Source organism: Rhineura floridana, chromosome 4, assembly GCF_030035675.1.
Source record: "Rhineura floridana isolate rRhiFlo1 chromosome 4, rRhiFlo1.hap2, whole genome shotgun sequence".
Taxonomy (NCBI): domain Eukaryota; kingdom Metazoa; phylum Chordata; class Lepidosauria; order Squamata; family Rhineuridae; genus Rhineura; species Rhineura floridana.
The window spans coordinates 86,410,604-86,422,910 of record NC_084483.1 but is presented as its reverse complement, the minus strand read 5'-3'; the positions used below and the strand labels follow the sequence as shown (position 1 = coordinate 86,422,910).

Sequence of the window (12,307 nt, the reverse complement as noted above, 5' to 3'; positions counted from 1 at the left end):
CCTTTATTGTTGAAAATGAAGCAGGATTTAGCAACACATAGATAATCTAAAAGTTGACAAATGTAAAAAAAACCCTAAAGTTTTGTATGGCACAAATGACAGCCAAGAAAAGGAGGCTGCCAAATTAAAATACAAGGAACTGACATTTGAGATGAATATACAAGCAAATGACATTTCCACAGTGTTCCCAATAATGCAATATGCCTACAAGCTAAATTTAGCCACATCTTGAAATTCTTTCCTGTGTTACCCGAAACAACAAAACCAGGCTGTTTCTAAGCTTCTTCCTTACTGAATCCCCCCCTTGCATCTCTGGCACTGTTTTCTTTTAAAGATCATTTCTTCCTACATAGCAGAATGACTAGCATATAAATAAACGACAATGAACACTTTTCTTACGAACAAATGTTTGAGAGTAGATGCAAGAAATGCAGATGATTCGCCACAAAAAGCACTTACCGTGCAAAATAGTCTTCTCTTCTCCAGGTTTGTCATCTTCATGTTTGCCTTTCTTTTGCCTCTTTGCTGTTATTTCATCCAGTTCCCTCTGCTCTTCCTAAGTAGCCCAAATATTAAGAATTACTATTCTCGTTTCTTCAACATATGTTGGGACAGTATTGTTATTGTAATTCTATTTAGAAAAAAGGTTATCTCAAAAAAACCACATTTTAAATAAAACCTCAGTAAACTGCACAGTCTGGAAACAGATTTTCACAAAATAAACTCTACACATCATCTATCTTCTCATTCTGATTCAATTCATTGCTTATGTAGTCAAAACAGCAACAGCTACACGTAACTCCAAAGTACAAAAATCCTGGGGGGAACCCCAGAAACAGTCCAATCAGAAGCGAGCCTGTTCAGTGCCCATGGAATGCTGACTGTTGAGAAAAAAAAATAGAAAACCCAATGGCAGAGGAAATGAAATGCAGCAGCTGGAAAGGGAGGAGGGAGGAAGACATACAGATAAAAAAAGGACAGGGAGAACCTCTCAATGATTGGATAGGCCATTTCCTGGTTCACACAGAGATGCTATTTTTAAGCGACCCCGGAGGCGAAAGTGAAAACTGCCCATAGAAATCAATGGACAAATTGAAGATTTTAATGTAACTGGGATTGGACACAGCAGGTCCTGTTACCTTCATGTGGAAATCACTTGGATCAATCTGCCACCACTGTGAGGAGAAGCTGTCAGGCAGACAGGGTACACGTGTGAGCTCAGAGGCTCACTCAAAGAATGCGGTGCCCAGAAAATCATTCCAAAGGACACAACTCTAGCTGCCAAGCTCTGCGGTTGGATCTCCAGACTTGCATGGGCAACTGGGCACCCTGCCTCATGGCTTATTCTCGTGATGGCAGTAGACTGATCTAGTTGGGAACCGAGGTGGGCTGAGGGGAAAAAAACTGCCACAGAACCTTCTGAGAAAATACTAAGAAAGAGGGAGCTGGGGATTTTGCTGGGGTGATCAACAACCGACAGAGAGGGTCAATTTTGCTGTTGCTTCAAGGTGAGAAATAGTGGTACACAAATGGACAAGGGGGAAAAGCAGAGTGCTATAAACTTAGTTGCACTGTGTGTTTCTATATAAGGAGAATGAATAGATGATGAAGGAAAGAATTCAGCCCAACATGGTGTCCAAGCTCTCCATTAACTCTGCCCCACCCCACCCCTGGCTTTGGACCCACCGACTACTGGCTCCAGCCCCTGCTCGCCACTGGCATGCAGCTCTGATCATTTTCCCCTTCACGAATGTTGCCCACCCATGATTTAGGCAAATGAACCTATTCTAATTCTGACAATGGGACTTTTCAAGAGGTTTCCCACTGCAGCCCTCTGTGTGCCTTCCAAGACACCTGAAGATCAGGGGACTCTCAGAGCAGCATTCAGTGCAATACAAAGAGCTGCAGCTAGAGGGGAAAATGAGAAACCCAGTTGCATGAGTGGAGAACTGCCTCATGAATACACATGGGGCTTTTGGGATCCCAGATTGCATATTATGGCTTATTACTACTAGTATACTTGGAAGGGGGAAAAAAGGGATGCTCACTTCTGAAGGTTTTGCAACATCCTTTTCATCAACGTATTTTGCCCATGGCCCCAGGAAGCCATCAATGTTAGAAGCATCATTCTCTTTGAATTTCTTCCGTTTCTCAGTTTTCTTTTGTCCCGTTTCAAACACAGTTAAACCTATAGGCAGTAACAGAAGGTTATGTCTAGATTCACTTTAAGAATGACAATGTATTCTTCTACATTCCAAACTTCTTCATTTCAGTGCTGCCAGAAAACAGAGACAGGAGTATAATGAGTCAGGGGAAGCTGTGCTGTGTGTGTGTGTTTTGCCCTTGGACATACATCTTCAAATACTCTATCCAATGACAAACAAGCACCCCATGCAGAATGAACAGTAGCTGTGAAATCACCACCAATCAGCTCTCTATGCACAATTCTTTGTTAGCATGATTGGAGAGTTGTGCCTTCATCGGGGATTGACCTATCCTCTCCCCTTTGCACTCTCCAATGAAGGAACGTCCAAGATGCAGATCTTAGAGGGGATGCATCTGATTAGGTCTGAAGGAAAATGGGGAAGTGGCAGAGGCCTGAGGTGAGGCTGTAGATGAGGCAGTGGACAGAGGTAAGGTCCAAAAGGATGTAGAGAGTTAGGAAGCAGGGGCTAAAGAAAAGAAAAGAAGTGAAATCAGCAGGGAAGACATGGCAAGGCTCACCCACCAGTTTATCTTTATAGCCAATTTCCCTACACATTTACACAATTTGGAGGGCATTCCGCTAGTTAAACAATAGTATACATATTCTACCAAGATACCAATTTCAGGGAAGATGGACTCTTTGGGTTGTATTCAACACAGTGCTACGGCGAATGTTCTATCAGCACAAGGATTTTTTCCTTGCGCAATAGAGTATTCTTCCCTCTCCTCCTGTCACGTGCCTCCTAAATCTGTTCTGGGTTTTCTCCCAACACTCCAGAACAGATTTAGAGACAGTGTGGGGCATGAGCGGGGAGAGGAGAGGGAGGGAAAAACTCCTTGCGCTAGTTGAAGTTGTTCTACTAGCACAAGAGTTTAGTTGAATACTGCCCTAACATTTGCTTTAAGCCACCATATTTTTAGTGGGAAAAGCTCATCATGGAACTAGAATTGCTATAAATTCTTGTATATTAGACAGAAAAAGGTGCCCAAAATTTCCCTCTGTAAAGGGGTCTAAATGGCTCATTGGTATATGAGTGAGGCAAGACTAGTAGGAGGTTTTGTCCTAGTCCAAAACATTCAGAGGGCACTAGATTGGGGTAGGCAATGCTAGTGCATGAAATACTTTCATGGGCAAACTTTTTGGGAAAGGGATGTGAGGAAATGAGGGGAGAGGTGAAGCTATCCTGGCAGTTATACCTTGCCAATGTTTTCAAGGGTGCTGCTACAGGCAAAGCCTGTCCTCTTCTGACAACAAGCCCTGTCAAGGCCGGCTCATGGTGCAATTCATCTCACCCAGCAGTGGCAGGGCTCCGACATTGCCAGTAGAGTTCCACAGTTTTGGCAGAAACTGCACCTATGATATGTTGCGTGACAACCATGGCACGCGGCACTACACACAATGCGCTTTTTTACACCCTGCTATGCACTACCTCCTGCTGTGTTCCAGAAGAAGTCCCTCTGCATTCTCAAACATTGGTTGCTTAAAAGCACCTCACTACTTAAGCACAGCAAGGTGCTTCTTCATTCATTAGAAAGACACAATTCATTTCAAAATGTTTCATACAACAGTTTCGTTAGTGTAGACGCTACTTTTTGAAAGTAGAAACTTTTTATGACACACATATATAACTATTTTAAAAATATTTACCTTGATTCTTTTCAGCTTCTTCAACAGAACCAATATACTTAGTAGAAACTTCATAATTATCTATTGAGGGATCCAAGGCATATCCTGTGGAAGGAGGAGAAAACTATAGTATATTAGACTCTTTTCTTGTGGAATATTTTTATTGCCAAATCTCCAGTTTTGGCCACTGACACTTAGAACACCTTTATCCCAGGACACATCCATCACAGTTAAACCAAACCACAGCCCAGAGCATGGTGCCTCATGCAGAGGAGATTGTGGCTGCTTTGTTCCTTCCTGGGCATTTTGCTGCTGCACTGAGCTAAGTTGTGGTTTGGCTTTACATCTTGTTCAAATCTGGGCTACAACACAACACTTCTTTCAAACTTAATTTTGGGGAGGGGGCTGTGGGTGCCAGAGAAGGTCTCTGTGGGCACATGTGCGCTTGCAACTGCCATGCTAGCAACCCCTGCCCCTAGCAGGTACATGAGAATAGATTCACAGTATAGCAGTCTTAATTCAAATAAGGACAGAAGGCAGGCCAATAATGACTTTGGTGATGGGGCAAGCCTCAACCAAAAGCATCTATTAGTAGTGCCAGTATAGTAATGTGATAGCTACTAGTCATGGATTATCTACTAGAGAAGACAGTAATACTTTGCTTTCAGCAAACATGAACCATTTAAACAAGATTTCCAGTCTCTTCTTCAAAGCTGAAAGTAACAAACTGTTCTTGAATCTGTTACAGGCAATGAAAGCTAATGCTATGTTGTTCATAGAAACCGGGCACTACATACCCCAAACGTACAGTACTCTGACTCAAAGTGACAGATATTAACAAGCTTATTGATCAAGTTAAAAGGCAGGGTACAATTATAATTAACTGAATAAACATAGCAAAGATGTCAACTTAAACACCTACCCTGTATAATAGTTACAGGTTGAAATCGGCTTGCCTAACGAAAGTAGCAACTCACCACTCCGACCCAGAGTCTGGACCACTATCAAAACCTAGCTGGTCGGGTAGGCTTTCATCAACTATTTGCAGGGCTGACCATTGCAAAGGTCATAGGAATCATTTACATTTTACGATACTGATGAGAATTCCATTATGAGCATTATGGAACCTAGTTTTACTTGGAGTGAGGTCTTTGCATGATGCAAATGAACCAATTTTCCAGTGGACTCAACTTCACAGTTTCTCTTTAAATAAGGCAGAAATGCTAATTTGGATGCATGTCAGAATCAATATAGCAGGCTATTTGTCCTCCCACTGTATTAATGCCAACTCCGGGACTATTTGTTTGCTCCCTCAAACCAAGTGATCATGAATGGAGCCACTGGGCGATCTTTAATCTTCAGCAGGAGCTGTGTTTTCTATAGCCAGACTGCATTTCGTTCAGCATCTTTTCCTTATGAAAAGGACTTTGAACAACTCTTACTTTATGCTGAGAATGTGAAAGAGATTCCTATCTTTCTTTCTGACAGAGACTTCCAAATGCAGCTGTAACGAAAAACCTGCTGTTTGAAAACAGACCCCTTTTTATGCTATTGGTCCCAACTTCAAACTTTCTGCTTAATCCCCCCCCCAAATTACAAATAAACATGCCTGCATGCAGTTCACCTATCCCAGCCACTGAGATGTGAACCTGAATAAAGTTAAAGATGAACACTGACTCAATTTAATCTTCTTCTTTTTTTTAATACACATTCGTGGGACTGCACTACTTTCTCCTCCCCACCTTCTCAGTGGCAACAGAACTGCCTCAGCTGCGGTGAAGACACATGCATTAAATTGCCTTTGGGAGGTTACAACCAAAAGGCAAGCTATCTAAACACGCTGTCCAAAAAAGCTACAAGACTAAGCAACAAGGACCCTTTTCTTCCTTCCCAATTTAACATAAACAGTCAGGGACAGTGATGCGGTCCACACAAGCACGTGGCTGCTAATAAATATAATTTGTTGCTGTGACATTCAGTCTATTAATGTTATCAGTGCAATGTGGAATCGTCTGCTGCAACACTGGCCAGCATACACGCTGACAGAAGACATCTGAATGGTTCCTTTCCAAATGGAACCATGGAGATTGTCTATTTGGGTAAAGATCAAGGCCAGGGTAGAACAATCCATTGACAGCATGACACTCACTCCAATCATGCAGCTGGTAGGAACTTTGCTTGCTGGTAGTAGAGAAATCATTATTAGTCAGAGTTATGGAAAGAGAACAATCGTCTCCCTCAGGCTCCCAGGTATCGCTCTCTTTCCGTAGAACTCCTGATAATAAAGTGTTCCTCTGCTACCTGTTATCAAACTAAATGACTGGCTACCTTCCTAAACACAAAGGATGTCAACAGCTCCAGCTCAGCAAGTATAACAGGGTGTGGCCATCCTTCAAGTGGTACCAAAGAGTTCTATCTGAGTGAATAATGTCAAGTATATTATCACTCTTTCTAGGTTGAAACATAATGTATTTTATTATTTATTTATTAATGTACATATATGAAAAACACAACAAAATACAAGAGTTATGAAAAGATAGAGGGTTGGTTCTTTTTTGCTTCTCTGACAATAATCCTTGGTGCACTATGTCAGTATGACCAGCTACAAGCACTGTAATTGTGGAGTGCTAAGATGGGCCTGGAAGACAGCCTAGGATCTGGATGAATTAAATTTATTAGTTCCTGCTGTCTCTTGCTGCCAACACCCTAGTTTATTTTATTAGCCTGATGTAATTGAACAATGATGCCTTTGTCTTATGCTAGCAACATTTCAGGCATGAAGCACATTCCTGTGCACAGAAGCTTGCATCTTGGAGACAGACAAGATGTCCTCTCTACAACCTAGTATTTGGGAAATTATTTTATTGTGGTTATGCAGAGAGAAATTTCTCACCATGTCATGAATGCAATAGGAAAGCAAAGTATTTTTCTTATAAGGTACCCTTACAGCATACCAATATATATATACAACTGACCTATGCACGCGCTTCAGGAACCACAAGTTGGCAATTTTGACCAAAAAAGTGGAGCAACCAGTTGCAAAGCATTTTAACATCGAGGGTCACAGCCTGTTGGACTTTTCCATTACAGCGATAGAGATGCCAGCAGATCCAGCAGCATTGACCAAAAGGGAGAACTTTTGGATTTACTCTCTGGACACATTGGCACCATGTGGCCTGAACCTGGAGGACAGTACCAGCATCACTTAGCTTCTGCAAATGAAGCCCCTCTGAGCATTCCATCCTCAAAGCTCTATAACTGCCACCTTGGTAACAGCATTTGTATGTTGGCAGCTGATGAAGGCAGAAGCTGAAACGTTTTGTTAATATAATAAAAACCTCTGTTTGGTTAATCACAATTATATATGGATATATATATGGATGTTGCAATAGTAAATAATGGGCTTTCTTTTGAGCAAAACAGTATATGCGGGTGGGAGATACAAAACTTCTGGACATATTGCTATCCATTCCCTCTACTTCAATGGCTTTGAGGTTATTTGTAAAGCTTATACTGCTTAATAATAGTTGCCTGCAGGCTATAAGAAGCTGCCTTATACCAAGTCAAACTAAGGCTACCCTTGGGCCTAGTCTGGAGGCTCCAGCAGGTATAAAAAGCTATGGCTAGGCTATCAATGCAGATAAGACTATTGGCTGCATGCAACTCTGGTGATTAAAAGCTTATACTGGCTGTCCATATGTTACCAGGACAGGTTTCAAGGTTCTTGCATTAATTTACATGGCCTTTAACAATGTGGGGCCAGGATAACTGAAGGACTATCTGACTCATTATATCCTTGCCTGACCAATGAGGTCTTTGGGGAAGTCACTATTAGCGGTCTCTCATGACTTGGGTTCATGGCTCATATCCACCAGGAGCTGTCTGTTCAGTATTCTGGGCCCAATTTTGTGGAATTCCCTTCAAGTTGAGGTTAAACAGGCTCTCTCCCTGTTCAACTTCCAGCACCTACAGAAGACTTTTTTATTATTTCAGCAGACAATTTAATTGTATTCTGATTTTATAGTTTTAACTGATTTTTAGCTTTATTTTACTGTTACTTGTACAATGCTTAGAGACAACTGTAATTAAGTAGAATGTAAATTGTCAAAATAAATGAAATAGGTCTTGTCTAGCTCAGTATTAGCTACACTAACTAGCTGTGGTTTCAGACAAATGTCCTCACACTATCAGGAAATGCTGGAAATTGTACCTGGGACTTTCTGCATGCAAACATGTGCTAAAGCCTTCTCCAAAGAAAAAAATATAGCCATTTTCTTGCCCTTTTTGCAGCTGTTTGTCCCCTTTACATACCACAATCAGCTGACTGTCTACCATATATGATTGCTTAAGCAGAAACACAAGCTCATGGAATGGATACAGGTGTCTTTACATATTTCAGTCTAGATGTTCTTCCCAGAGCAGGTGCCCTTGTGTTTACTACTTCTGTTGATGTAAAAATCCTATCCACTTATCTTTTCACAGAGGGCACCTACAAAATAAATTCCAGGGCTATTAAATGGTGAAATACCATGGTTGCCACTTCCTTCAAGCTCTTATAAGTAGGCTTCATTTTTTAAAAAGGTGTTTGAGGATGTCAGGAAGGTAATCATTAATACAAAACTGAGAAAATATAGCTAGAAGCACCGCACTCTTCATGATATAACTACCACTTGAATTAACAACAGTGCTGCTGCACTTTCTCTAGCAGTACTCACAGTTAGAACAGACAGGGCAACTATACTCCTAGGTAACTTAGCAGTTTCCTGGGGAACCAGCAGAGGAGAGACTGTGCTAATGGTTCTAGGAATCAACGCAACTTCTGAAGAGACAAGAGTCTCGCAGCATGTCTTACAAATACAGTAGGCTCTGTATTTATTTAGTTATTGTAGGAAAGTAAAAGACAGCTAAAACATTTTTCTCACCATGATGCACGTATTGGGGCAACAGTAGTTCAACCTCAATGGTGCTTTCAAGTTACCATCCTCTCCCTTACAACTTAATAGTTGTGGCATACTTTAACACTAATAATTAAGGGATGCTTCAGATGTCTTATAGACTCAAGTACATTTCTAGCAGTAACGTATGCCAAATAATGATCTCCTGTTTCAGAGTTCATGTAATTAATTCAGATTTCAAAAATGTTAGTAAGTAAGAAAGTGACTGAAAATACTGAAGACATGGTTATTTAAAGCTATATGCTTTGTATTTACTCACAGTTTTGGTGGAATATGTATATGGCATGTGCTGCCTCCCGGTCTCCTAATAGAAAAACAAGGCCTCAAGTGGCAATTGACTGTGTAATCACCATGAATAAAGACCAATGGCCTTAACAGAGCTTGGAAAAGTTACTTTTTTGAACTACAACTCCCATCAGCCCAATCCAGTTGTAGTTTTTAAAAAAGTAACTTTTCCAAGCTCTGGGCCTTAAATAGGATGTAACATGAGGACGTTACACTCCTAATCAGATAATTTTTTAAAGCATCTGAATTAGCTTTTAGGACAAACGAGGAGGTACATTTACAAGTTTTGGAACAAGTTGGAACTATATCAGAGCATGCTAACCACAGTCAAATATGGCAGATTCCAGATAGTTAAAGGATTATGAGAGAAATATACTTTACCATAGGTTGCAAATGTTCTTCTTTGTTGTTCAAACATGAAATCATTAATGTGTGCTGGTTCTGTATATCCAGAAAGCATATTCCTAGGTGCAGCCATCTGCTGAGTCCTAAATGGATTCACTGGCCCAAACTGCATTAAAAATAATATAATAACTACAAGGATGTCCACCGGACAGTCATTAAAGGCTGCTTCATACACGATACTTTACTTACATATATATGTGCATCCATGTATTTATAACATTTTCCTCTTGCTCTTCCTCTAAGGAGGTCAGGGCAATAGAAGTAGTTCTCTTCCCAGCCAATTTAACCGTACAACCCTGAGATGTAGGTTACAGACAGTGACTGACTGGCTAAAGTTTACTCAATGAGCTTCACAACTAGGTGGGCATTTCAGCCTAGGTCCGTTTTGGACTACAATTCCCATCAGGAATTTCCATCCCAGGAAGTATGGTCAATGGTCAGGAATGATGGGAGCTGTATCCAAAACACCGGGAAGACAGGAGGTTGGAGGAAACTGCTCCAATGACAACACAATGCTGGCTGTCCACTGTGAGTTGCCATACCAGCTCTCTCTATTTTTTTACCCCTTCATGGGTAAAGATTGCATACAAATCAATTTTATGTATGTGCACTGAAAAGATGCAAGATTCAGTGGATTCCATATTTGTGTGCGTGCAGCAAAACAGAATTGAGCGGCTAGTGCATTTTGGGTAATTAAACACAGTGAACAGCCACTGTGTATGGAAGCTGACCATCACTCATTCAAAAGTGACCATTCAATGCTGAAACAGCTCCAGGGCCCTGGTAGGCAGTGTAGTGCAGCAGGGCAGAGCCTGTGGGAGCCCTTCTGAGCCCTGGGGTCCTTGGGCAACACCTGTCCTCTCCAACTGCTTGCACTAGGCCTGGCTGCTCATAAACTAACGTCATGTGCAGCATAACCCACAAAGAACCTAAAGATTTAAGTAATGAATGAGTCTGCAACCCCCAGGAAAGTAATCTTGTGCCACAATTGCTGAATTTAATAAGATTTCTTCCATGCATTATTTGCTCCTCCTGAACCCTCGAGAGACATCAAACTCAAACTCATTTCTATTTATTGAAGCATTCCCTAACACTCTTATGCTTTTAATACAAGATGAAACTTCACAAGCAGGATTTATACCTACATTGTGACTGTTTTATTAAACAACACAGAAAATTTGCGTACACATTAACAATTAGTACACATGTTACAGATTAGTTTTGTCATGGGGAATGCAGACTACTGTTACTGATTGGTTATACCTAGGAAAACTGCCTCAAGCTTACAAAAATAACTTACAGCTTTGGACAGCCACAATTTCAAGATCTTGACAGCTGCATCTATTAAAACTATATTTTATTTTTATACTGGTTGCCTTTTCCCCAGAGGTGTTTTTCCACAAGGAATATTCAATTTCAAGATTAAATTGTTTTTATAGTCCAGTTATTCGACAGCTTTTATATATAGTAGAGATTATTATCCAACTTTTCCCCTCCCCTGTACTTCAGTTAGTTTTATTATGCAGCTTATTTCTTTTTAGGGTTTGTGGATTTCAATAAAGAAAATGAGTATAATGGTTTCTATATTCTCAGTTTGCTATTGGAGGTTGCTGATGCATAGGGTTGGCGTAAGTCATAATCGACTTGAAAGCATATAACAACAACAACAACATTCTCAGTTGCTGGTCATTTGATAAACATTGCTAATCTAGAATATGATAAACATATTATATTTTTGAAACTGAAAATTCAGAAGGTGGTATCCAGTGCACTCATTCCATTAGCGTAACAATTTCTACTTGTACTACACTTGCACAACTCCCCCCTCTTCTCCCTGCACCCTCTCCAAATCTGCTCTGGAGGATTGGGGCAACCCCCAGAACAGGGTGTCTGCAAAGAGGGGGCACACTCCATTGCACAAGTAGAAATCCTTGCACTGACAAATAACATGCAAAACCATAGTTCACAGATTTTATATGCAGTCAGATCAGTGTTCAAAATTTTAGTGTACATATCTGACACAGCAGCCATTATTTGTGTTACCGTACGAGTGACCCTCCTATCCGCCAAATCATGAAGCATATGAATTATTCAAGGATTCAGTAGAGATATCTTGAATTTCATATGGCTATCTACTTATGAATCAGACCATGAATCCTTCAGAATTTTACCTTGGCTTCCCCTTAAGTATACATATCTGAAATTTCATTGGAGAGGGAAAAAGGCCAGCTGTAGTATACTCACCAACTGTGTCATTCCATAAATGGGAGAGAAACATAACCCCTGGCTAAATGAGATTATAAACTATGAGTAAATTCATGGTTCTCTTTGATTCATCTTGTGTATTATGCCCCAGTCTAAAAATGATATATCCAAAGTATTTTGAACACTCCAGGACATTTATGTTGAGTGTGCAAACCCATGATGATGAATATACCTATTTTCAGCTTTAAGTAGCCTCGTTATAGAAATGAAAAAAATAATTAAATGTTCATAAGGATATCCTACATTTGATTTTTTTATTATACAGATCCACTGCCCTGCTATTTTTTGTTTTTGGTTGCACAAATTATTGCTTTATTATGAGAAGGGATTATCAATGTCATAGTTTAAACTCTTTAAGGGTTTAATTATTTTTTTATTACATATGTTGATGTAACGTGAAGTGTACTATACAGATACAAACGAAAGACAAGTTTGCTTAGCCTCGGACCAAGGTTTACAGAAATATTTGGTAGAATTTAGTATTACTCATATTTAAAAACAAAAGGAGTCTTTATTTTTAAAAAACACTTTTAACACAGGATTTAATAATTCACAGGTGCTTCTT

At 40.3% G+C, this 12,307-nt stretch overlaps 1 protein-coding gene across 3 annotated transcripts in view; it reads right to left on the bottom strand.

Moving 5' to 3' along the window:
• The window catches only part of CDC40 (cell division cycle 40), a 59,901-nt gene that overhangs the window by 25,077 nt on the left and 22,517 nt on the right, over positions 1 to 12,307 (bottom strand). For all 3 annotated transcript variants that reach the window (XM_061623600.1, XM_061623599.1, XM_061623601.1), the window contains exons 3-6: positions 9,454 to 9,583; positions 3,854 to 3,937; positions 2,049 to 2,188; positions 460 to 556 (exon numbers count right to left, since the gene is read on the bottom strand). In XM_061623600.1, coding sequence (XP_061479584.1) covers positions 460 to 556; positions 2,049 to 2,188; positions 3,854 to 3,937; positions 9,454 to 9,583 — 451 coding nt within the window. The remainder of the gene's footprint in view (positions 1 to 459; positions 557 to 2,048; positions 2,189 to 3,853; positions 3,938 to 9,453; positions 9,584 to 12,307) is intronic.